This window comes from Nilaparvata lugens, chromosome 7 (assembly GCF_014356525.2).
Source record: "Nilaparvata lugens isolate BPH chromosome 7, ASM1435652v1, whole genome shotgun sequence".
Taxonomy (NCBI): domain Eukaryota; kingdom Metazoa; phylum Arthropoda; class Insecta; order Hemiptera; family Delphacidae; genus Nilaparvata; species Nilaparvata lugens.
In genome coordinates this window covers 29,171,321-29,197,697 of record NC_052510.1, presented here as the reverse complement: position 1 = coordinate 29,197,697, position 26,377 = coordinate 29,171,321, and the positions used below count along the sequence as shown (strand labels likewise).

The following is a 26,377-nucleotide window of genomic DNA, read 5'->3' as shown; positions in this document are numbered from 1 at the left end:
AGGTGTAAGTCGTTGAATGCTACAACATGATCTTTATTCAACTCAAGTTCCAACTCATTAACCACTAATTCTGTCTTTTCATAATCCGAAATGGTCTGAGACACCTGAGGATACAAGATTGAAAATTGCTCAGCAACTTTTGGATCAGAGACATTTTTAGACAGGTCATAAATTCTTTGCAATCTGGCATACAATTGTTCCAGTTTAGCGCGATGCACCCTGATTTGTTTCTGTAATTTTTCCTCCATCTTGAACTCATACACAAAACAATTCAGCCCCGTCAATACAAACAACAGACCATAAAACAAGAATGAGTTCAAAACTAGATGAGAGGAAGAATCACGAGTTAGTAAATTATCAAAGTTAAACTTTGATTATCAATTCACAAGATAAGTTATTGCTGAAGACAAAACTATATGGTTAGATAATGTTCTTCCAACAACTTACAAACAAACGATAACTTGTTGAATTGAACAAACAAAATCATGCTGGTGATTAACCTTCACTAACATGTATAAGAAATGGACAATACAAATTCCAACAAACAAAGAAATTCCTGAAAAAGAGCACAATGAGCCCAGTTTTAGGAAATTACAATTTTAACTGAAATAAATCTAATTTCAGACAAATACAAATTGTTGACAAGAAACCTTGCTCTTAGAACAAGGCTACAACAAACTTAAGTTGAGCATGGATCAGACCATTCTCAACATGCCAACATTGGACAAATACGAAACTGCCTAAATCCAATGTGTGTGAATTAATCAACAAATTACAAATTTAAATTCATCCCAGCTTGGCAGGAACATAAAATGTTCTGAACAAAGCTCAGGCTAGAGCTACCAGAGGACTGTAATTTACTATTTAAATAATCAAATACAAACAAGGGGCAAAATTTAATCTTCAATTTGAGCCAGGTTATTTGTACAGTTAAACTCTGCATTAATGAATAATAAAAAAGAGCAAAAACTCACCAAATTTATTCCAATCTTGACTACTTGCCCTTCGAAGCCTTTATTAGGTGTTTTGGTCAGGTTCAGGGTGGGATGAAATCAGGGAATAGACAGGTTATTGCTAACGGGCTGCTTTCTTGTTGATTCTGTGTTCAACTTGCAGGTCATACACTGTGTTTCGAACAAAGCTCAAACTGGATTCTTTATAAAATTCAAATCTGATTCAAATTAATTCAACTCAATACTATTTACGCTGTTATATTCTTAATTCACACACACTACACTCAAACAATTTACAAGAAATTTCCAATCGAAAATTACATGATAGACAAACACAAATTCGGTCTTGCAAAAGAACGGGCCGACGAGACAAGACAGACACGACTTACAAAAATTCATCCACAATGCCACGCAGCAGGACGGTCTGTGCCGGCGCAAACACAAGCCTGCTATTGGCAGAACCACAGTCTGGCATTCTGGCGCTACAATTCGGATTCTCTGGCCAGAACAAAATTATTATATCAAAATCGCATTTATAGGTTAAGGAAATGTTGTGGTAAACCTAACCTAAAACGCTTGAAGGCTTAAAATACTAGTATAGAGTTGAGATCAACCAGGCCTGTGTATTATATAATATACTAGCAGGGCACCCGTGGTTCGCTACGGGAATAAAAAGATAAAATTATTTTTTCCTACAGTTACCTTGAAAAATGACCATTCCTGCACTGATTACATAACGCAAAGAATCACTTTTCCGCTCTAGTGCGCAAAGTATTACTTTGCATACTCCAGATTTGCAGCATGACAATGCAAAATAGTTAGTAGGTTATATAGAGCACCAGTGCAGGAAAATCAAAATAAAGTTGGTAACACTGACTGTGGTAGAGTGAGGTCCACGTTATAATATGGCAGTGGAGAACGGCGTTGCCTATTTATTATTATATGCCTTGATCAATTTGATTATTATTATTCAATTTTGAATAAAATAAGGTTTTTATTAATAATAAAATTACACAGAAAAACATTTGATGGATTTCAGGGAATTTTACTTATAATTACCCACTTTTCATATTCAATGATAACTGTAGAAGAAATTTAATGTGAAATATGTGCACAAAGTTCATTTGCTGCACTCAAGGAACCATTATTCCCACTCGCCTACGGCTCGTGCATAAACGTTTATTTCGGTGCAGCAAACTGTCACTTTGCGCACTAGTTGCACAAATAACTATTGTGAAACATCTATAATCTAAATCTTACCAAAATTGTTATAATCGTTTTTGAGATTAGCCCACAACTTGGCATGGAAATTATTCAGTCAAATCATTTGAATATTTATTAATTAATGTGTTGGAAGTGCTCTGTAGAAGAGTAGTCTAATTGCAGCGAATTTTGTAGAATATTAGGCGGGGCTTAAGAGTCGACATCGACTTTATCCATTGTGCCACCTGGTCATGTGGGACATATATATTAATCATATATTTATCTCATATTGATCAGGATTTTAGAGTTTTAAAATTAAAAAAGTTCAATGAACAGTGTTTTTGTCTTTGAACAATCTTTGTCATCGACAGAAAGATTGTTTGTTTCATTTGTTGTCAAAATTAACGTAGCTTCTCTTTTGTTTTTAATAACAAACGTGCCACTTGTGCGACAGATAAAAATAAGTACTTGAAATGGCTTTCATGTTTGGCATTGACTGAGTTTATATTTAATACCCAAAATTAAACTTTTGGTGAGAGCTCGTTCGATAGGACTGTGAGTTAAGTCCGGCTGATCCAGTGAAAAGGGCTGGATTTCGGTTCGTTTAATAATACAGTTTTCTGTCACAGATCGGGCAGTACAAAAATAATTGTATGGTTAAGGGAGACGGTTTCTGAGCCTATTCATTGGTTCAGTTAATATTTGTTCTTTTAAAATACTAAGTCGCGATTAAACCAGTGGATGCCGAAGGGGGAAGCCATTTCAAAAAGGTAGGTGACTACTGAATCTTGTTCTTAAATTTTCATAGCCACAAAGATTGAATCATCATTAGCAGCAAGCGAGTGTTTTCCCCATAAATTCATATCAATCATGTTTTTATAATGAAATTAATCTTGTTTTGTTTAAATGTATATATTTATGTTGAAAACTCATTAAAGTTCTAGTTATTCTGTTCTCTTTTGTTATAATAGTTTTCCTCCTTACATAATTGGTGTAGGCGCATCGTCCTTACATATTTGGTGGAGGTTTCTCCCGCCGTTCCACATCGTGCTTACACCAAAATAATTGGTAATTGATATTTCCCGTTGACAGGTATCGAAAATTAGCAGTGATCATCTTATTTTTGTTTTTGCTTGATGCAATTGAGCATTAAATTCTAAATTAAGTTGATTCGGAATTTGATGACTCTGGTAGCCTGTCCATGGATCACTTTCTTATTCTGGAATTTTTGGCATAGCCTGTCGCTTACTTTTCGTTTCACTTATCCAAAAGTGTAAAAGCAGCCAATCCACTGATTCTTTCTTCCATGGAAGTCCATTTATACATAAGAGTTCATTCATAATAGTTTGTATAACATATTGTGGCTGATTTCTCATGTTCTAAACTTCACTATAATAAATATTGAAGAGGGATCATTTTAATGTAAATTTGCATAAATCTGAATAGAGTGTATTCAATCACTTTGATAATCGACTACAATTATATGATTTCTTTCTTTGATCTTAGCTTAGAATCAAAAGCTTAGGGATGGAAATTTGGATGTAAACTAACAAGTAACTCAATTTAATTTCTATATAAATTGACAACTTGAGTATTTACTTGTGATCTATCAATATCAATTGTGCCATGCAATGACAACATGAAAGGAAATAGGAGCAGCTGATGGAATATTATTATGTTTTTTCTCGATTTAGTTTTCAGCTGATTTTCAAACATGAAAACATCAGGCCCAGTAGCACAAAAGCCTGTTCAATCAGGATTAAATTGATTAAATTTCATGAGAATTAATCAGAGCGGGGTTTTTTTTAATAGAAGGCTTCTCTGATTGGTTCTCGTGGTATTTAGTCCAGACTATGAATTAACAGACAGTGCAACTGGCTCTCTCAAGGCCATGACTGCATACAAACATAGAGCAACAGAGGAACCAATACAACAGAAGCTGAAGAAATTAGTCGCATTTCTATCACTTCACAATGAACATTACGTTCAACTTGTAGGAAGACCTTGGATGAAAATGCTGCTGAAATTGCTAAACTAAGAGGAACTGTTAGGGAACTACAAAATGAAAATTCAGTTCTGAACGGAAAAATTAGGGAATTGGAGATGAAAGATGACAATCGGGAGCAATATGGTCGGAGAAATACCCTTGAAGTATACAGTGTTCCGGAGTTGCAGAACGAGGATGTGCAGAGTCGAATACTGGAGATCGGTAAAGCATTGGATGTGAAGCTGGACCGCAGATCGATCGATGCATGTCATCGCCTCCCCAGAAGAAGAGACAACACCGCGCCCGGCATCATTGTTCGTTTTGTCTGTCGAGGAGATAAGGATGCCTTGCTCAAAAAGAGGAAAGAATGTAGAGACTTTTCAACTCAACATATCAACATGCAGGGAAATAGTCCAATCTACATAAACCAATCTATAACGGCGGAGAGACGTAAGCTGTTCGGCAGAGCCAAGATGATACAACGGGAGAATGGGTTTCGAAATGTGTGGATCGACCGAGTGGGCCGAATCAAAGTCAGGTACGAGGACGGCGGTCCTGTTAATATTATCAGGTGTGAGGAGGACCTCAACAAGCTCACAAATAGAAATAAGGACAATGTCGGTGTAAGTAAAAAATAATATAGATCAATTTCTGTATGAAGAAAATACCAATTATGACACATAAATCCATGATTTGTTTGTCCAGATTAAGTTAACATTTTAACGTTCAATGAAATAGTTAATTAGAGAGAAGGAGGAATATCATAATTATAAATTATTTTATTTGAATTCAGTTGCAAAGTATGGCTCTTGGCTACGTTCTTATCACTTTGCTCAAGGTAAATTATTGTTATTTTGATGAGCTCAAATAGACTAATTATTATTGCATATGATTGTTGAAATAAATTTAGGAATAATTTCCATTCCGCTATCTTCCAATTATGATAATTATATTATATTCTATACGATAATTATTAATTATATTCTATCAATTGATAATAATGTATCAATTAAGTGGAAAAGGTTTCAATTGTTTTTTTTTGCCAATATGCTTGGCCTATTACTTGTAGTAACGTAATTACTATTCCTTGCTTTTCAATTTGCTGTAGCCTAGTTAAGAGAGAATAATAACTCCTAATAATAAATCATTATAATTTGAAAATATTTTATCATTATGAGAAGGATTATTGACACGATTACCTCTGTTGCTACTACTCTCTGAATCTCAAGAATTGAAGGCCTTTAATATTGATAAAATAATACTTGGATTGATAATAGATTTTTCTAACAATTGATTGAAAAATTGGAAATATTTTCTAACAATTGATTCAATTAAATTAATGCTGATTTCCACTTCTCTGTTTGTCCTTATCATCTCAGTAATATTTTTTTATTTTATTCAGATGGATTTGATCACAGGTATCTGTGCATGAACTAAATTGGTAGGTTTCAAGTCGATGTACATACATTCATTTTGTCTGGACCGGTGGGCTGGCCATGTCTTGATTCTCTCTGATTTTTATTTTTTTTTCTTTTCATCGGAAAAACGATACTTTTTTTTCTCTCTATTTTTTCATTTTACTTTAATTTCTTAACCACTTTGAAATTTTATTTTACAAAATATACGTTTATTCACTTTTCTTACGTTTATGTCTGATTGGGATATTGACGACCTTATAGGGTTTCACGATACAATCGAAGTAAATGATGTTTTCAGTTTTTTACCTCACCAGTCTGAGAGTGTTGCGTGGAATTAAATATTCTACACACCAACATCAAAGCATTAATAAAAATTTTGAGGAATTGGTGCACTACATAGGTAATATAAAGTTTCGCTTCAATGTGATTGCATTAACCGAGACGTGGATCACAGACGATGCTTGCTTCAATTAAAACTTAGATGGTTACAATGTTTTTCATGCTAATAGTAAACACTCGAAATGTGATGGATTATGCTTGTTCATTGAAAATAATATCAAAACTGAGTTATTAATAGATCAACTCAAGAATAAATTTACACCAGGTGTTGATAACTTTACAGGACCTTTCCTCAAAAAAATATCACCCTCTATAACCTCACCTTTAGTTCATATATTTAACAAATGTTTAAGTGAAGGATATTTCCCTAAAAAGTTCAAAGAAGCTAAAATTATACCATTACCAAAAACTGGAGACCTTGGAAACCCGGATAGTTACAGACCGATTAGTTTAATGAGTAATATTTCTAAAATACTAGAAAAAAATTTGAAAATCAGATTAATGAGTTTCCTTGATAAACATAAAATCATTGACAACAATCAATATGGTTTCCAAGCAAATAGTTCAACCAAAGATGCGGTAATCCATCTCAACAATATAATTTTTGATAACTTTAATAGAAACAAAAAAACACTGGCTATTTTTATGGACTTATCCAAGGCCTTTGATACAGTTCCTCACAACATACTCCTCTATAAACTGGACAGGGTGGTGTAAGAGGTTCTGTGAATAAGCTATTCTCAAGTTACTTGTCGAATAGGAAACAGTATCTCACTTTAAATGGACAGACAGACATCAGTTACACCTCTCAGTTCGGTACTCCTCAAGGGACAGTACTATCCCCGATTTTGTTTCTCATCTATGTAAACGACCTGTTAAAATTAAACCTTGAAAATTGTACTATTTTATCTTTCGCCGACGATACAACTTTGATTTTTAGCGGAGACACATGGGAAGAAACGTTCAAAGTTGCAAATAATGGTTTGAAAATAGTTCAACAATGGCTTGAAGATCATATACTAACCCTAAATGCAAAGAAAACTAAATATATAACTTCTCACCCACCGTAATTGGTCAACCATCAATAGATCTTGAACTTTCTATAAAAAAATCAAAGAAAAATAACAATGGCACCCAAATAATGAATGAGGTCGCCCACGAAAATATACCTTTAGAAAGAGTGCAATCTATAAAATATCTTGGTATTTTGTAGATCGCCATATCAAATGGAACATTCACCTAGAGTACCTCTGCTCAAAATTGAAATCCTCATCTATATTTTCTATAAAATAAATAAAATTAGAAACAGGGAGATAATAAGAAAAATTTATTTTGCATATGCACATTCCTTATTCCAATATATCATTGAGTGTGGGTGGGAGCTTTTGATACGCACTTGAGAAAACTGTTTGTCCTCTAAAAACATATTATAAGAGCAGCTCTAGGGAGGCCACGTTTGTACCCAAGCCGAGATATTTTTATTGAATTGGATGTACCAACATTGAGGCAAACGTTCATGAAAACCGTAATACTCTACATAAACAAGAATCACTCTCTATTTTCAGCTCGCACTACACCTTACAATATGCGAGTAAATCATGTTTTTATAATGAAATTAATCTTGTTTTGTTTAAATGTATATATTTATGTTGAAAACTCATTAAAGTTCTAGTTATTCTGTTCTCTTTTGTTATAATAGTTTTCCTCCTTACATAATTGGTGTAGGCGCATCGTCCTTACATATTTGGTGGAGGTTTCTCCCGCCGTTCCACATCGTTCTTACAATAATTGGTAATTGATATTTCCCGTTGACAGGTATCGAAAATTAGCAGTGATCATCTTATTTTTGTTTTTGCTTGATGCAATTGAGCATTAAATTCTAAATTAAGTTGATTCGGAATTTGATGACTCTGGTAGCCTGTCCATGGATCACTTTCTTATTCTGGAATTTTTGGCATAGCCTGTCGCTTACTTTTCGTTTCACTTATCCAAAAGTGTAAAGGCAGCCAATCCACTGATTCTTTCTTCCATGGAAGTCCATTTATACATAAGAGTTCATTCATAATAGTTTGTATAACATATTGAGGCTGATTTCTCATGTTCTAAACTTCACTATAATAAATATTGAAGAGGGATCATTTTAATGTAAATTTGCATAAATCTGAATAGAGTGTATTCAATCACTTTGATAATCGACTACAATTATATGATTTCTTTCTTTGATCTTAGCTTAGAATCAAAAGCTTAGGGATGGAAATTTGGATGTAAACTAACATGTAACTCAATTTAATTTCTATATAAATTGACAACTTTAGTATTTACTTGTGATCTATCAATATCAATTGTGCCATGCAATGACATCATGAAAGGAAATAGGAGCAGCTGATGGAATATTATTATGTTTTTTCTCGATTTAGTTTTTAGCTGATTTTCAAACATGAAAACATCAGGCCCAGTAGCACAAAAGCCTGTTCAATCAGGATTAAATTGATTAAATTTCATGAGAATTAATCAGAACGGGTTTTTTTTTAATAGAAGGCTTCTCTGATTGGTTCTCGTGGTATTTAGTCCAGACTATGAATTAACAGACAGTGCAACTGGCTCTCTCAAGGCCATGACTGCATACAAACATAGAGCAACAGAGGAACCAATACAACAGAAGCTGAAGAAATTAGTCGCATTTCTATCACCTCACAATGAACATTACGTTCAACTACCATATATGTTTGGAGAGATCGATTTTAAATTTCTTCTGTTATCATCCAGTCACTTTCTGAATCTATTATTCCAGATGTTCCATGAATACTGCAATGTTTTAAAATAAGGTCGCCAAAATTGGTAACTCAACTACAGCTATTATAATCTTTTTCATTTGCTCACACTCTCTTACGTTTTCAACAGACTATGGAAAACTTTCTATTTTCTTCTATTTACCTTCTATTTTCTTTGGTAAAAGAATCAATGTTTGAGAATTATTGATTATTCATGGGAAAAGACGAACTTTAAACCCTCAAAAGCCACCCTTAGAGTTGAAATATCCCAAAAAGATATCTTAGTGAGCACCTAGGACGTATAAGAAAGCTATATTCCAAGTTTTGTAGCAATCCATCAAGTAGTTTTCCAGAAATCGTGATCAGTGAGTCAGTGAGATAAGAATTTTATAAGTATAGATAATGTGATAGTATGCCATTATTTGTGAATTATTATTTTTCTTCATTGTATAAGAAAGGGAAAAGGAATCTATAATAATAAATTAATCGAAATTATTAGCACAATAAATGAATTTATTCTTGAAAAAAAATTATAAAAAGGATATATTATGTTGATGTACAGTAACAACAAAAAAGTTACAAATACTCTTTGTATGTAAGTCTACATTGACGAACGGTATTATTTAATTTGATTACATTTATTGTTTAGATTATCAACTAATAAATATTAAATAGAAGCGATCTCGCTAGATTTATTCCTCTTTGCATGAACAACCAATCAGAGGACAAAGAAAGGGATACCAAAATTTGAATTGTTGAGATACCACACAAAATGTCGAAATCTTTATTATTATAATTTATTTATTATTGTAATTCACCTACACTGTTGGAATTGAATTATATATTCATGTTTTAATGTATTTATTTGTCTTTTGAGTCAGGGAATTGAATGTAAACAAATGAACTATTTTTCATTAAAATATGACGTGTGCACTACGTCACTCAGCTACAACCAATAGCAATTGTCTTATGCAAATTAGAAACAGAGAGATTCAAAGAATTGTGAGCTCAATTCGTGGAAGGGGTTTTACTTCTCTAGCACTGACCTTGCCGTAGTTACACGTTCCTAGTAAACTTGCATTTTGTTGAAAAAATTTACAAGTAGAATGTTTTTTAATTATTTTTGTTTGATTCCTGAATGTTAATTGTAAAGTTCCTTTTGTCTGTTAAAATAATCATTAACATAAAATACCCGATTGAATCTACATGAATCGCCGAGTAATATACCAGCAACACGTTCTACTTGGAGGCCAGAAAATCCAGCACATGGCAGAAGAATTATTTGCGAACCAAGGAAAAAGGAAAACAGAGTCGCGTGAGTTATTCTTCTTGTAAATAAATTGGGGCCCCATCTGCGAATCATAAGCGGCATAAATTCTCGAGAAAATTAATGGTCATGACCAGATTGCAATCAGGGAAAATTCAACGTTAATCTACATTATAATAATCATTATGAAATTAAGTTAATTTATAATCTGTTTATCGATCAAGCTATTCCAAAGCAGAACTCACACCCTGTAATTATCATTTTATTATATTATTTCCTTTCAATTTATAAATAATTATTAAACTGTCAATTGCACATGTCTGGTATTGTTAAACCAGAACACATTATACTGATCACCCCTATTCACTTGACAATTATAAATTATTATCTGCTTATCTTGAAATGTCACAAATCTGGTGTTTATATAACATATTGAAATAACTGAGTATATCTTCCAGTTCGTTTCCTTTCTAAAAAACCTTAATATCGTCTTTGACACGTTACCATTGGTATTTTGGTAGACCTCATATGGTCAGTGAAACAAGTCAGGAAATTAATTGAGTGGAAGGTTGTAGATGGTTGCTAATGTATCAGTTGATCACTGCAGAATTAATCAATATAATTTTGCTTACATTTGCTCTTACATTGGTCGCTGTCAGTGGCCTAGCTCATAATTTCCAGGCTAAATTAAACAGTGTATGCGGCATTTTGCAGGATTTAGGTCAATGTAGCCCAGCACTGATAAGATTAGATTCTGTACTCGAACCTCTTTTCATAAATTATATTTATTTAATAAATTACTCGTTACTAATTCTGATAGCGGTGAGAGCTTTATTTAAGCTCATTACAATTGAAATATTCCAATCCCAAATCTGGGATAACCTACAAATTTTTCGGTCCATATAAGAGATCAAGGTGTGTCTATCAGTATACAGCCGTTGACTCTGACCAAATAAAAAATCTCTTTATTTGTCACCTTGTATGTGACTCTCACAAAATTTATCTTAGTAACCTCAGTAATTATTACAGCTTACACATTATTTTATCTGAATATTTTATATGGTTATCCTCTTCAGGGTTCCATAATAGATACCTATAAAGTTATAAATTATAATTATCACAATCAGAATCAGGTAATCTTGAGTCATACAGACATAATCTCAATCCCTTGGACAAAATTCGTCCGAATTCAGAAATAAATAAATTTTCAGTTCTAATATCACACGGAGGGGCATATATTTATGTACCCATAATAGTGAGAACCTTCACACATTTATCCATTTTTTGTGTTGTCCATGCCCTCCCTGGAACAGGACGTCACAATAGATAAATCTACTTTGTTCTTCCCTCATCTATGATCATATTTATTGTTTTTTGAGCTATTGGCACATTTAGAAATATTTTATGTTTTAGTATTATTCTAGTAAGCTAGCACACAATTGTATTCAGAATGTCAACTCTAGTATGCAGTCTGTGTTAATAAGCTGATTTAATTGAACTCGGTGAAATCCGTAGAAGATTGGCCTGGATATTCTTATATCATCTACCAAATTCACATTCTAGAGTTTCTCAATTGAAGCCCATCAAATTAGTGGAAAAGTAAATAATCTTAAATCTTACAAACCACCGAAAAAGTGACTTCATTTAACAAAGAGTTTATCCAGATATTAGTCACCAACTTATTCTACTTCTTTACTCTATCCTCAATATAATATTGCTTCAGTGGAGGTTACTACAGTATCCATTGAGTCCAATCACTACGGATTAAATTGTTAGTTGCGTCAATGTAAGGTCATACCGGCCAGCTCTGAGCCATGTACGTATACATATACATCAGTATATATAATAGAGGCTATTTTGATCACGACGATTTATTGTTTTGAACAGTGTTCGGCGGTTCTTTAGTAGGTTACAGACTTAGCTGCGGGGCTTAGGCTCAAGCTCAAACTTGCCATGCAACGCAACTGTGTTTTGGTCGAGCACCGAGCAGAACCGATATTCGCGTTATGACCAGTGCAAAGGATCACTATAGTACTGTATCATCAAGACCAGCTCAACTATTTCATTCCATGTTGAATTTGATCATATTTCACTAGAAAGACTCAATACAGTATTAATGCTTTGCTAATACTTGTGTGATAAACTCAAGAAGTCCGTACCCAGGGTCTCACAGATGCCAAGATAGTTTTAGGACTGGTTTCCGAGCTCGGGATTTGGCTAAGTTCTAGACTTTAAACAGCTGGATTCAGAAAATTGGTTTTCCGAAACGGGGCGTAGTCGCCGTTTTTATAATAATCTTCATTTTTTTATTTCTATAATTGGTAACATTTATCCTTGACGATATGAAACATTCCTAAATAATTCAAAATAGATGAAACTTTACACTATTTTCTCTTCATTTTATTTTGTGTGTTTCATCAGAGAGTAGCTTATAGAATTATTCTAGGAAGAAGCAAATTTTTCTGAAAACCTTTTTCTTCTGGCTTAAGATCCTGACCCGAGAGGATGCACATGGAGTTTAGGGTCTTTTCTTATTCCTTTTAAAAATTTTTTAATGAATTATTAAGCCAAACCCTTTTTTTTTAAATGTAATGTATGTTTGTTGAATGTAAATTGTTTGTGAACTCAGTGCTGTCAAAGAGTTCGTAATTGTAAAGATTCCCATAAAAATAGCTTTAATTCGAAAGAAACTTATAAAATCTGGATTACACGTTAGCCCAGCAGTGACGAAAAGGAGCCTACCTAATTAATTATTGGAAATAATTAATTCAATCCACGAGAACATCCAGAACTTCAGTCAGTGAGTGATAAGTCAAACCAAATGAGCTCATTTGTCTACGTTCAGTGGGGTAATAATTAATAAAAAAGCGCTATTCCAATTAATTAGAATAAAAATAGAAAGTCACCACGTGTTGAACAATATCCCATAGTTCACAGGAACATTTTATAAATTTATTTATTATATGTAGGAGGCTTACTTCCATGCACAGTCCGAACTCATATAAATCCCTGAGATCTCATGTTTGAATATTAATTTATTAATTATAAATTTGTTTGTTGACCAAGTATAGTATATCAACCTATAGACCGAACAGGTTTTTATTTGCAGAATTTCGTATTGATTGGAAGTCTAAATATCAGCATTAAATATAATATATTTATAAATTTGAAACATACTATTGTGAATATTAGCGAAACCTGTGATAATTTCTCAGATTCTAGAAAACATTTATTTAAGTAAATTATAGTTATATCGAATATTTTATGCACATCTTTTTTTTATGGGAATATATTTTGTGTTTTATGTCAGCATACAAACTTATAGAATTTTTTATTATATCCTAACTCATCTTGTGTTATATAGTTTGAGCTGTTTTGGTACCAACAAATATTTAGCAGCACTTAAAATCATAGAATTAAATAATATTAACCTTATTCAGAACACTCAATATTTATCATCCTTTGATGATATTCATTTCATCAGCCAGAACAATATATTAAGAAATTATATTAATAAGGTTCCAGTTATATCATATAAGGATCCAGAGAGCTTCAAGAACTGGCGTTGTAAGTTCTAAGGAATTTTGAAAGGGTATATGGTGAATACTTGTATTCACGACGAGCGTTTTAAGAATAATCTTCATTTTTTTATTTCTATAATTGGTAACATTTATCCTTGACGATATGAAACATTCCTAAATAATTCAAAATAGATGAAACTTTACACTATTTTCTCTTCATTTTATTTTGTGTGTTTCGAAATTCAATTTAAACGTGGACTACTACGCCCCGTTTCGGAAAGTCAATTTCTGACTCCAGCTGTTTAAAGTCTAGAACTTAGCAGCTACATCCCGAGCACGGAAACTGGCCCTTAAATGCTGCACGTATATTGATAGATACATAAGATCCCGGTTTTCGGTATCCTTGGTTTTTTTACTCTTCAACGAATTGTTATGATTTGCAGTTGTATGGATTAAAAATTTGGCCATTGAGAGCCGATTTCCGAGCTCGGGATTTAGCTGCTAAGTTCTAGACTTTAAACAGCTGGAGTCAGAAAATTGGCTTTGCGAATCGGGGCGTAGGCCTAGTCGCAGTCGCAGTCCAACGTTTAAATCAAATTTCGAAAAACTAGAGAATTGAACACAAAATAATATCTTTATTTTATATCTTATTATTAATCTCTGTTATAAGGAGAAAATAGTATAAAGCTTCAGCTATTTTGAATTCTTAAGGAATATTTCATCCCTTCAAGAAAAAACGTTGCTAATTATTATAGAGATGAGAAATATAAAGATTATCATAGAAACTACGACTACGCCGTAGTCGTTTCGTAGCCGTAGTTTCGGAAAGCCAATTTTCTGACTTCAGCAGTAGAACTTGGCTAAATCCCGAGCTCAGAAACCAGCCCTTAGGGATCAAACGCCTTTCCAACTTTTGGAAAGATTGCCAAAGATTTGTCAGATGGGGTAGTAAGATTTTAAGACTAGAGGTTATAAAAGAAGAAGCCTATAATCAATCATTGGATGCATGTCACTTCTTACAGCTTTTGCAATCAGTATAACACTATAATAAACAATCTATATTGTTTCTCTGGTACTCTGGTATAACTTTTTGATTGATAATGAATTAGAATAAAAAATAAACAAATATTCTTATGGCCATTTGTTGGTGGCCAGTCCATTATGGAAAGGACCCATTTATAATAATTATTTCTTCTTCTTCTTTCAAACAGGGATTAGGCTATTGCCTGTTCGGACTCACATTCAGCTTAAAATTAGAATTAAAAAAAAAATGTATAACATAATAAAATTAAAATGAATAATCTAATCTCATAGCATCACTATCATCATAAACAACACTATAATCTATGAACATCTGTTTTCATGTTTTCCTGTTTTTCTGTGTTATGAACATTAGTAATAATCATTGCCACCTTTTCCGTGGCCTGGCTATATACTTTTGCCTACCGGTTTATGCTTGACAATTTTCAGTGGAAGTCTATCAGCTGACATGCGTTCCACATGCTCTTTCCATTGTTGGTGACACGATGCTACTCTCTCACTCTCTCTCTCTCTCTCTCTCTCATTCAGGAAGACAATATTTAGCTCCTTCCTTATATCCTGATCCTGATGTGATCTCTTCTGACACAGCCCTTAGAATAATTATTTCTATCATAATACTATTAATATCTATCTATCTATTACTATCTATTATATTACTATAACTAGTGCTATTATAGTCTAAATGTATAATATTAAGCCGAAAATTAGCACAATTACTGTATAAATATGCATATTTGCATAAATACTCCAGCCGGGACCAACACTACAGTATTGGACTTGGTAGGAGATTATGACATATTGAAAACTGGAAATAGTTTTCTTACCGTCATTTTGTTGGTTGAATAATCATTGAAATTACCTGAAACAAAAGAGAAAAATATATGAGAATCTGAATTTAAAAAAAATATTAAATGGGTGGATGAGAGTACAAATGATGATTATGAGTCTTGTAAACGTATTAAGATGAAGAATAGCTTTGAAAATATTTTAATGAAAAATAAGAGCAGAAAATCAGTTTTGAAACATTCATCCAACTTAATCTTGAAGATACTAATAATTATTTCAAAATTTTATAGGCTATCTATATTGATAGAGTGAAGCAAATAGAATAATGTGTCTCAATATCGTAATCAATATGCTCAAGCTTCATCCTTTTCAATGCTCAAGATCATGAACTCAAAACAATTTTTCATCATTCACAAATTGTAATCGAAGAAGATTTGGCAGAAAATGTAGACATTATTTCTTTAGTGGGGATCTTTACTGAATTGTGGTTTTTAGTTTATTACTCACTTTTTCGTTCCGTACTAAACAATTCAACCTTCTTCTTCGATTTCAACCATCTTCTACCACTAGAGTAGCAATATTAGATATTTCATAAGAACGCAATCATTTATCATTAGATTTGATTCATTTGTTGGAAATAACCAATTAATTATTTTTTATGTAATGCCCAGTGTTACATAATACCTATTGTACATGTGAGCAATACATAAATTGAAAGTGGAATTCACTATTTTAAAACATGTGAACCAAATACAAGACAGTTGATTCCATTATTAGCTACATTCAGTAGCTTGATAATCAAACAAAGCCGGCGCTGGCGCTGATTTTACAGCTTCCCGCAGAGAACTTCCATGAAACTACAACTGACATTTGAACTACTGAAAGGTTGCCCGCCCGGCAACGTAAAGGCAAAGACGGCGATTCAGGTATTATTTTAGCATTATTATTATTTTCACTGGACCACCTCTCCCTCCACCCGTCCTCTCCAGCAACACTCGACCCCGTTCTCCCGCTGAATAAGACCGGGGCACACAGGTCACTCAGCACATCCAATCCATGCACAGTATTGCCCACACTTGCTCGCTGCTGTGCAAATAGGACTGTCTTTATCGTGAATCACCTACTTAATACTTCGAATTCCATGTACCATGGACAGAGAAAACTTACAGGAGAAAACTTGGACAGTGAAAACTTAGATTGTTCTATACTATAACATGGAGTACTTGATTTAGAACAGCTTACATACAAATTTATTTCTCTTCTGAATACAAATTTGTATAGACACATAAACTTCACGGATAGAAGAGATGTTATACACTTCCAAGAAAAATAAGCAAATCGGCCAATAATTAAGAGAATAGCAGGATTACAGAGTTTAAGGATGTGTCAGTCAATAATAGTGCTGAGTTCGTGAGCTAACACGTAATTCATGATATACCAAGATGAAAGCGCTATAACAAATTGAACTTAAATAAAAGCTCAAAAATAAGGCTGAAGTCTTATAGTCAATAATCGGAATGATACGTATGTTGTTTGGAATGACGTCAACAATCTGTATCTCATAGAACAATATCTACACTCTGCATTTCTATGATAAAATGAACACATTGAACTTTACACAGAAATATAGTCTATTATATAGACTATAATATAGTCTACATTATTATATCATATTTAAGTGGTATAAATAGTAAACAATATTTTTACAAATAGGGATTACTAATCAAGGTGAATTTAAAAACCCGATAAAACATAGAAGGATACATTTGCGATCATAATGTGGTTGGGGTTCTAAAGTCGATTTAATATCCTACACATTACAAACCAGTCAAGTACAGGTTGAATTTAACAATGGAGAATCAGTATAGTCATGATAGAGGGGTATATAATAGCATTAGTACTGAAATGAATCAGTGGTGTAACAATGAATACCCGATTGATTATAACAGTCGCAGACGGGTGGAGGAAAAAGCAATGATTAGCATTCAAAAACATAATAATAATTGTTCATAGGCATCATATTGATAATTAAATTAGTCGAAGTATAGTGAAATATCATTTTCATGTAACAGAAACTGTTATCAAATGATTCTTCAAGATTTATAGCTGCATGATGCAATGAGAGTGTATTGGGAATGAGCTTCAGGTTTGAACTGCTTGAAATTTTACTTCAAGAGAGTTATAAATTCTAAATAATATATTCTATTAATGAAAGATGATACTCATTTCCCATATTCAATCTTGACACCTTTCGTTGCATTTCAATTCAAGTACTAAGAGATCAAATGGTCTTCTTTTTTAAATATGATTTCTGTAATATATTGTTATTCCTTAGCTCCATCACATGCAACTAAAGCCTTTCGGAAAGGCGCAAAAGGCTTGATCGGGAAACTGTTTCTATTCCAATTTACACTACTGTCAAATGTATAGTTGATATTGAAATTTTCACATAGTGGTGATTCAATCATCAAATTAACTCTCTGTTGGCTTAGGAACGATTATTCAATAGCAGAAATTTACTGTTGCGAAACGATCACCTACGCCTTCAACTGAAGGCAAAGAACCGATATTCAGGTAATAGTTGGATGGAGCAGCCAGGCAGGAGGATAACATGGTTGCAGGCGGAATACTTGCTTGCTGCCTCTGGCTGTCCCGGGCCCAGGAACCGGCATTACATTACTACATGCCCTTGGCTGCACTTTTCAACTGCCAATGTCGCCGTCGCCACTTTCACTCTCTCACTCACTCACATCTCATTCAATTATGCGCTAATCGATGAATTAGTGGTTGAAAAAAGCGTTGTCGACTGGAAAAAACTGACGGCCGGTTTCGATATAATGCTGGAATATGGAAGGCGTAGACCGGTTTTTGACATTTATCGAAATGTAGAGGTGACCCAGAACTCAATAAACTCTTTTTAGACTTAAAATGAGGTTTCAGATCTGTTCTCCAGTTCATTGCCAATGTGGAATAGAATAAAATGTCACTGAGACGATATCCTATCGTTGACATTTGCATTTAGTGTAACAAGAGTAGATGAGTTGGATCCACTTCAAGTGGAGTAATCCAAGTGCATTTTTCATGGAGATCAAGTTGGATTGTAAAGAGCAAGTATGTATTTCACCAGACGTTAAGTTCTCCTCCACTTTTCAAAACGTATTCGTTTAGGCAGAAAAACGGATGGTTTAGTAAGATTTTAAACTAAAGATTTTTTATTCTATGGTTTAAGTAATTTCATGTGGACGCTGCTATCTAGAAACGAAAATTTTCAATTTATTGTTTGTACATGTTATCAATAATATATTTATCATATTACTTGATGTGACTCACTCCATGCAACTGAATTATCATGTTTCATTTTTTTCCTTGAAATCTAACAATTTCCTAAAACTTGAGAATGGAAGAGAAGACAAATAATATAATTCGGGACTTTACGGAGGATCTATGGCTTGATCCTTGATGGATCAAGGGATCATGAGATGAGTTCAGTTTTCTTCAAGCCATACGATTCAATGAATGAACTATTAGAAGATAGGATCATTCTTCTTCATAGAAGAAGGATCTAAGGCAACTTTTCCTATTTCATTAGTTGATCATGAATTAACTGTAATATGTTGATACATGATTGGAATAAAGATGAAGACATTAAAAAAACATTCATAAGATGGAAGAGATCAATTTGAGCAGCTTGAATGAATGATTGAGTGAATAGTGTTCAGTAGAAGGCATAAAGATGATTATTTTCACCTTCATAGACATTGAGAACATTGTAAAAGAGTGCCGTATACTGTTTTTATTAACATTGCAATGATCATCACTCTTGTATTTCAAAGTAACCTTGGTAATCTTCAAGTGTCATTGAAACTGAAATTACGAGATTCTCGCGAAACCTTATTTACGATGTTCTAGGTATTTAAAAATCATTGAGGTAATCTGAACCCTGGTATATTGTTCAAATACACATATGGTCCAATAATTTCAGTGTGTGCATCCCCATGATGAGCATCCTTATAATTGAACATTAATTTTCTTTGTGTTAATATAAATGAGTGGGATAAATAAATATTTGCACACCAATTCTTTGTTACGCGAATAGATTCAAGAGCTTGCTCACTGATCTGATCCCCCCACCTCTCCCAAAAAAATGGATCAATGATCAAAGATTAGGAGTTTTTTCTGTAAACCCTCCGATAGACATATCACGTTTCAAAGTACTTTCCGTAGCACTGAAGACATTTTCCTGTTCAAATATAGAAAACTCAAATTTTCCAATTATTCAAACCAGATACTGTAGTTGGAAAATTAATTTTAGAAAACCATTGAATTGGTTCAATTCAACAATCTCCACTAAGGAAGAGTCAGTTTTTATTGTCACCGAATGAAATCTGTAATATTAGGGATATTCCAATAGTATTTGAGACCAATAAATACAGTCTGGAACTAATCTCGAGTTGGACTGGCATGGCAACTAGAACCACGATCTCGGCTGCAAGTCACATCAGAAATCCTAAAATAATTAATCATTCAGGCACACACGAGGCACTTTGATACCATAGTGTACGTGATTTAGCGTGATCATAACTTACCACATTATTAATTCAATCATCAAGATCATTAAATTTTCCAGAAAATCCATTAATGAGTTTCCTCTTTACTTGGTCTTCTCAGTAGGTAATCTCAAATTCTATTACCATGATTAACACATTCAGTTGAAACATATACTCACTGGAAAAAAAACTGATTGACGAAAATTGTTAGGTGCATAATTTTTCTATAAGAATTCCCACACACAACCAAATATTCCAACCCAAATTTCCTGCCAATTACAAAGGACTTGCATTTTCATTGGACACAGAAGAGTAGTTTGAGACAGGGGGGAAGGGAGGAGCCCGGGGGCTGATGGCCAGCACTGAGAGGTGGGGAGGCCTACAACAGGGGGGGGGGAGTGAAAGGGTCGGCCAGGTTGCATCAGACGTCGCCCCATATAAATAGACGCCTCCCCAACCAACTTCACACACACCTTCATCACTTCCATTACAACACATCTACTGAGATGGCATACAAGGTGAGGCTTTCTTATCAATTACTTCTTATCAGCCATTTTTTTATTCTATATTATTTTGATGTGCTCCAGCCTCTGCTTTCTCAAACAAAAGTCATAACTTACTTCTAGATAGAATTTTCATTTCATATACCATTGTGTTCCAAACCAAGTTAAGTTCATCTCTTGAAATTTTCATCAGTTGTTGTTTCTTATCATTATTTTTGTTATTTCTTATTCTTTTTTCAAGATATTCAAGTTTTCTTTTAAATTTCTTATCGTATTTTTTTCATTCCTTATTCTGTTGTGTTCTAATAGAAGTCCTTTTATTATATCAAAACTAATTGTTTTCAGACTGTTTGATTTCATTTTTGCATTCCAATATCTGTTTTTTCAATTTTTAATTACTTTCCAATTAACATTGCGATTAACTCTCATTGCGATGTGTATTCTCATCGCATCTTTTGTTCCAACTCATTTATTACATACAGTATGTGTAATAGTGTAATTAATAGAATGAGCTGGTTCTGTATTTTGAAAATGAACATAATTACTTTGTATTTGTATTCTCTTCGCATCTTTAACAACTAATTTATTATATACTGCAATTTAAAATAATGAGTTGGTATTTTGCAAAAAAACATGATCAGAATTCAACACTTTTTCACATACTGCAATAGTGTACATGGAAAGAATGAGTTAATGAGTCAAAATAATGTTGATTTTCATTCTGAGGACATTTTTTATTAATGACTCTTGAGAACGAGCTTGGCTGAGAATGAATTTGTTGAATGTTATCAGAGTACAACACTCGTACTGATTGTTTGCTAGGAAACAAGCCGATTCTCAACGAATTTCGATATCAGGAATCATTCACAAATAGTATTACCATGTCTCATATTTTGATAATATTTGAAATATCAAGTAATGATAATTGATTGATTAAATATCAATAGTGGATGTAAAAAAACCAACATGTTTATTAGTTAATTTCAATGGCATTAATATCTATGTTATTGCAATCAAAAATTGTGTATAGAAATTATCCTATATCCAATACAGATGAATTTGGCAGCTAGGCTACATCCTATTCATTCATTCATTCATTCATTTATTGTATAAAACACTATAATCATAATACAATTATGACATTGGAGGAAAAACTAGGCTGAGCCTGTACTATTTCTCTCCAAAAATTTTGATAAAATGTTAATGTTGTTATTCATTATTAATTGTTTGTTACTTCTGTATTATTCTTATTAACTATATCCTATACTATTGAACGATCAGCTTCTGCTTATATGTTTAGATGTTTATATATGTTTGTATTTCACCGGATCTCGAAAACGGCTCTAACGATTCTCACGAAATTCAGAACATAGTAGGTTTATAATATGAAGATTCGATTGCACTAGGTCTCAGGTGGGAAAACTCGCTGAAGGACATTAAAAGGATAATTATTATTCATCCTTGAAAACACAGCTGATAATAATTATTTCGTCGTCTGTTGGTGATGGAAGTGAGTGAGCGAGTTCATGTGTGAAAGACTGTGTCAAAATTATGACTCAGCTGTTGAACTTTTGTAATCATTCAATCAGTTACTTAGTGCCGGTTGCAACAAAGCCGGGTTAATTTCAATCCTGATTAATATTCCAGTAGATCAATCGTTTTGAAATGGTCTTCTCTGATTTGTTTCACGTGAAGTTAATCAGGATTAAAATTTAACCGGCTTTTGTGCAACTGGGCCTTTGTGAGGGAAATTTTTGCATTCCTCTGGGAATTAATCTCAATTTAGATAGACCATTTCTGTATGAATGTTATTATAATTTATTCTTTCGTAATAATTTGTTTATGCTTTTGTACTCCAGAGCGAATTGTGATCTAATCAAGATTGGTCCAATTACTGATACTATAGTCATGCCATAATGTTGAAACTATTACAAATATTGGTTTATCACTATTTCCCTTATTATATTTTATTGTGATACATGATTCACATTTTTGGCAAGGAAATATTCTAAAATTAACTCTTTTCGAAACTGTACCTTACTCAAAACTAAAAACCTACTAATACTTGATCAATTCCATGAAACTCTAGAAAGCTCTATCTCAAAATCATGTAATATGATTAGAATATTATTTGTTGAAGAAACCAATAATTTTTGAGAACAGTATAATAACAATTAATAACCAACTGCTTTTTGAATCATATTGTATTAATAATAAAATAGTACATTTTCAAAATGTTCTATTGCAGTGCAATTACACAGATATTGAGATAACATAACATCAATAAATTAGTTTAAATTATGATTCATACTGTGCTCTTCAAAATTTTTACTAACTTGAATTTGATAAGACTTGCAATAATGGAGATTATAAAATACATTGCAAGAATACTGAATAAGAATAAAAAAATTACTAATTAGCAAACAAATCGTGGAACGGCTTTTCGAAACTGGCAGAAAACAAGTAGAATTTAACATTTTAAATGTGAGCTTCAGATAATCTATTATCAATCGAGAACAGTAGGCTATCCCTCTGAAAATTTTCAATCAATTGGCAAATGAGATTACTCAAGGTTATTTTATCATATCAAAAGTGCTGTACATGAAAATACAGAAAAAAACAAAATACTTCAATTTTGTATTTTTCAAATTGAGATTTTAGAATTTCATAATTTTATTGCATGATACAAATTTGTTCATTTGTTGGGAATAGTACTTCATTAAAAACATGTTAAAATATTCCATCTATGAGTTCTTATTTTGTGTACTGAGTACGTGGAGATTTGTGGAGAGGATTGTTTGATTAAAATGCTATATTTATTTGTACAATATTTTGTGAGAAGTGTTAAATTAAATTTTGTTGGAGTATTTTTAATATAAAAGTTGATTTTGTGCGTGATTAGGCAGAACACGGTGATGCAGTAGGTTGTTATAATAATCACATAATTTCAATTGGTTCAATATCCCGGAAGAAGTGTACAATAGAATTTCTTTGAAAATGTTGATGTGCAAAACAAAGTAGCCTACATGCTTTGTAATAGCTCAAGAAGCTGACTGACTCTGAAGAATGAAAGTAGACTAAAATAGAAATAATGTAAGTGTATTACAAGAAAATATTAGGACTTTTAATGCGCTCAATATTATGAGAAAAGCAATCTTCCACTGTAATTTTACGGCTTTCCAAACAACTGACCCTCCATTCGCAGTAGTTCAAGGATATGTTGCAGCACATATTACGGTTCAAAAAATAATTACAACTTCACAGTTGCCAAGGAGTTTGGGTCACAAAAGATCAAGGAGAGCACATCAAACTGTTAGGATGCACCTGACAAGACAATGAGAAAAAGCAAACAACCACATGCACAGCACAAACAGTCGTGACTTTCTAGCGAATAAATTTGCGAGAAGAAAGAAAAGACTAGTCACGACAAAGAGAAAGAGTTGAAGAAACGTGGTAGGAAAGCAGAACAGCGAAAGATGTGTGGAGAGACACAGCGAGAGATAGACAAGTAATTAACGCAAACCTTTATCAGGTGTATCAAATATTATTGTTCCTATCTATGGTTAACTAGTAACGAAACGTTACATAATGGAACGACCTTTTCACTGGTATTTTCTACCGTACAGTTACACTATTCAATAGTAGCGGTGACATCATGAAGATCAATGGAATAAATAAATGAGCTTCGTGTATTTTTTACATAAAACCATTGAATGCTGCTGCAACAAGTCACGAGCCACATCATCATCATCATCAACATTGTCGTGAATATCAAGTCCTACTTTTCCCAGAAGCAGTAGTGTCAATTTTCTTCAAGCTCATCCATGTAGGTAATTGATTCGAAAGCTGCATTATACAGATTTGGACATGACTTATTAGAGTTCATGGAATTGATTATGACTATTATATTAATTTTATCACAAAAGCGGGCATAGGATTTAAAAAAGCGAAGAATTGAAGCATTTTCTCAATTTATTGAAAAGTTCAATAAATTTACATCACTCATGATTTTTTGTAAATATTAGCATCAGAAATTATTTATTATAGTCACCCAAGAACTTCTCCAAGACACCCTTTCTAGAAAAGCTCATAGGCTACTATATTGCAAAAAAAGAGTAACTTATACACGGATTCATTCGATTTGAACCATTATTATGTATTTTACAATTATTTTATAAATTTAAAAAATCATCAACTTGATGGGAGAGTGCAAATATAAATAATTCTAATAAAGGTTGTTCACATGACTCGATAAGGCAGGAAGTTTGCCTCAGTGCCGCAGTAAGGAAGGAAGCAGCAATTCGATGAGTGAAAGGTGTTTTATTTCAAGTTGAAGGTCACTGTACTAACAGAGCAAACCTACTACTTATGCAAAATACATTGAATTGTAAATAGCATACAGTTTACCCACAGTACGGTGTACGGTAATCATTATCACAATGTGGCCACTGTTCATCAATGACATCGACAAGGATAATGAATTTGTTGTAGATGTTGTTGGTTTCATCCATTCATTCATTCCGGTTCATATCACAAGATAAATAACATATTAAGTTAACAAAGAACTAATTCATTTCCAAATTTCAATGAGTTGTGTAGAAATTAAATGTATGAATTATTGGTAACTTATTAATGGTGATATGTAATTGTTGCAGCTGATCCTTTTGGCTGCAGTCGTGGCTGTGGCCCGCGCTGGAGTTGTCCCAGTTGCCCCCGCCTATGCCGCCCCCGCATACGCACATGCCGCATATGCTGCCCCAGCATACGCCGCCCCCGCCTACAAGGTAGCCGCCCCCGCCTACGCTGCACCCGCATACGCCGCCCCCGCCTACGCCAAGGTTGCCGCCCCCGTCGCCTACGCACCCAAGGCCGTCGTCGCTGACGAGTACGACCCCAACCCACAGTACAGCTACGCCTACGACATCCAGGATGCTCTGACCGGAGACTCCAAGAGCCAGCACGAGAGCCGTCAAGGTGATGTTGTCCAGGGCAGCTACTCCCTTGTTGAGCCCGATGGCACCAAGAGGACCGTCGAGTACACCGCTGACCCACACAACGGATTCAACGCCGTCGTCCACAAGGAGCCCGCTGGTCACCCAGTCGTCGCCAAGGTTGCCGCCCCCGTCGCATACGCCGCCCCCGTCGCCAAGGTCGCCGCCCCCGTCGCATACGCTGCCCCCGCATACGCCGCTCCCGCATACAAGGTTGCCGCCCCTGCTTACGCTGCCCCAGCCTACGCTTACCACCACTAAGTCATCCTTCACTGTAAATAAACCTTTCATACTTCCAAAAACTCATTACGACTTGTACATGCCATATATTTCTACTATTAGAATGTAAGCGTGTTTGTGTTCGTTGTTTTGTACCAAAACAATAATACATATTTATGTAAAAAAATAATCATTTTCTGTATATTTATTTTACTAGAAACCCTCGTTTATCCAAGTTTATTTAGGGTAGCTGGTTTTTTCCAACCTCAAAACATTCAAACTGTCACTCAAAATGACTACCGCTATAAATGAAATATGGCTTAATTAATTAGTTTTCTAAAAAATATTATATATATATACAATTTGGTGTGTACATACAATAACGGGTGTGTATCTGCTTCTGATTAGATTATGAGTTGTATTTGACATTGAAAACGGTTTCATTTACTCTGAATGTTTATAAATTCTTTACTGAATAATTTCGGGGATGTGAGATGAATTGTTGTCACAATATTTTATGAGAACATTTGGAACTCACACAATTGATTTTACAAGATGAGAGGAACTAACAGGCCATTCACTGGGAATTAAATCCAACTACGCTGATTAGGTACCTACTGATAGCTGTCTTCCAAAATTGGTTTTTGGTAAAAAAACTACAGAATTCAAAGTATTAGCTGAATATATGAATGAATTTCATCCGTTAATAAAATAGAAAAGAGTATTTAACTGATATTAGCATTCAAAATTACATCCTCATTTTTGAGGTTAGTTTTCGATCAGGTTCGTTTGCAGATAGCACGACACTGGCCACAGACAGAAACAACATTT

At 33.7% G+C, this 26,377-nt stretch overlaps 2 protein-coding genes across 3 annotated transcripts in view; one reads left to right on the top strand and one right to left on the bottom strand.

Moving 5' to 3' along the window:
* LOC111050942 (neurobeachin-like protein 2) overlaps positions 1-26,377 on the bottom strand; it is a 347,898-nt gene that overhangs the window by 44,171 nt on the left and 277,350 nt on the right. The window contains exon 38 of one of the 2 annotated variants that reach the window (XM_039432467.1): positions 13,862-15,359. The exons of the other annotated variant lie outside the window; for it this stretch is intronic. Coding sequence (XP_039288401.1) covers positions 15,356-15,359 — 4 coding nt within the window. The 3' untranslated portion in view covers positions 13,862-15,355. Of the gene's footprint in view, positions 1-13,861; positions 15,360-26,377 lie in introns of those variants that run through there. 2 annotated transcript variants of the gene reach the window in all.
* On the top strand, positions 20,209-25,736 carry LOC111060378 (cuticle protein 21). The gene is made up of 2 exons (XM_022348040.2): positions 20,209-20,351; positions 24,992-25,736. The coding sequence occupies exons 1-2, from the start codon at positions 20,340-20,342 to the stop codon at positions 25,586-25,588; spliced, it is 609 nt and encodes a 202-aa protein (XP_022203732.2). The 5' UTR covers positions 20,209-20,339; the 3' UTR covers positions 25,589-25,736.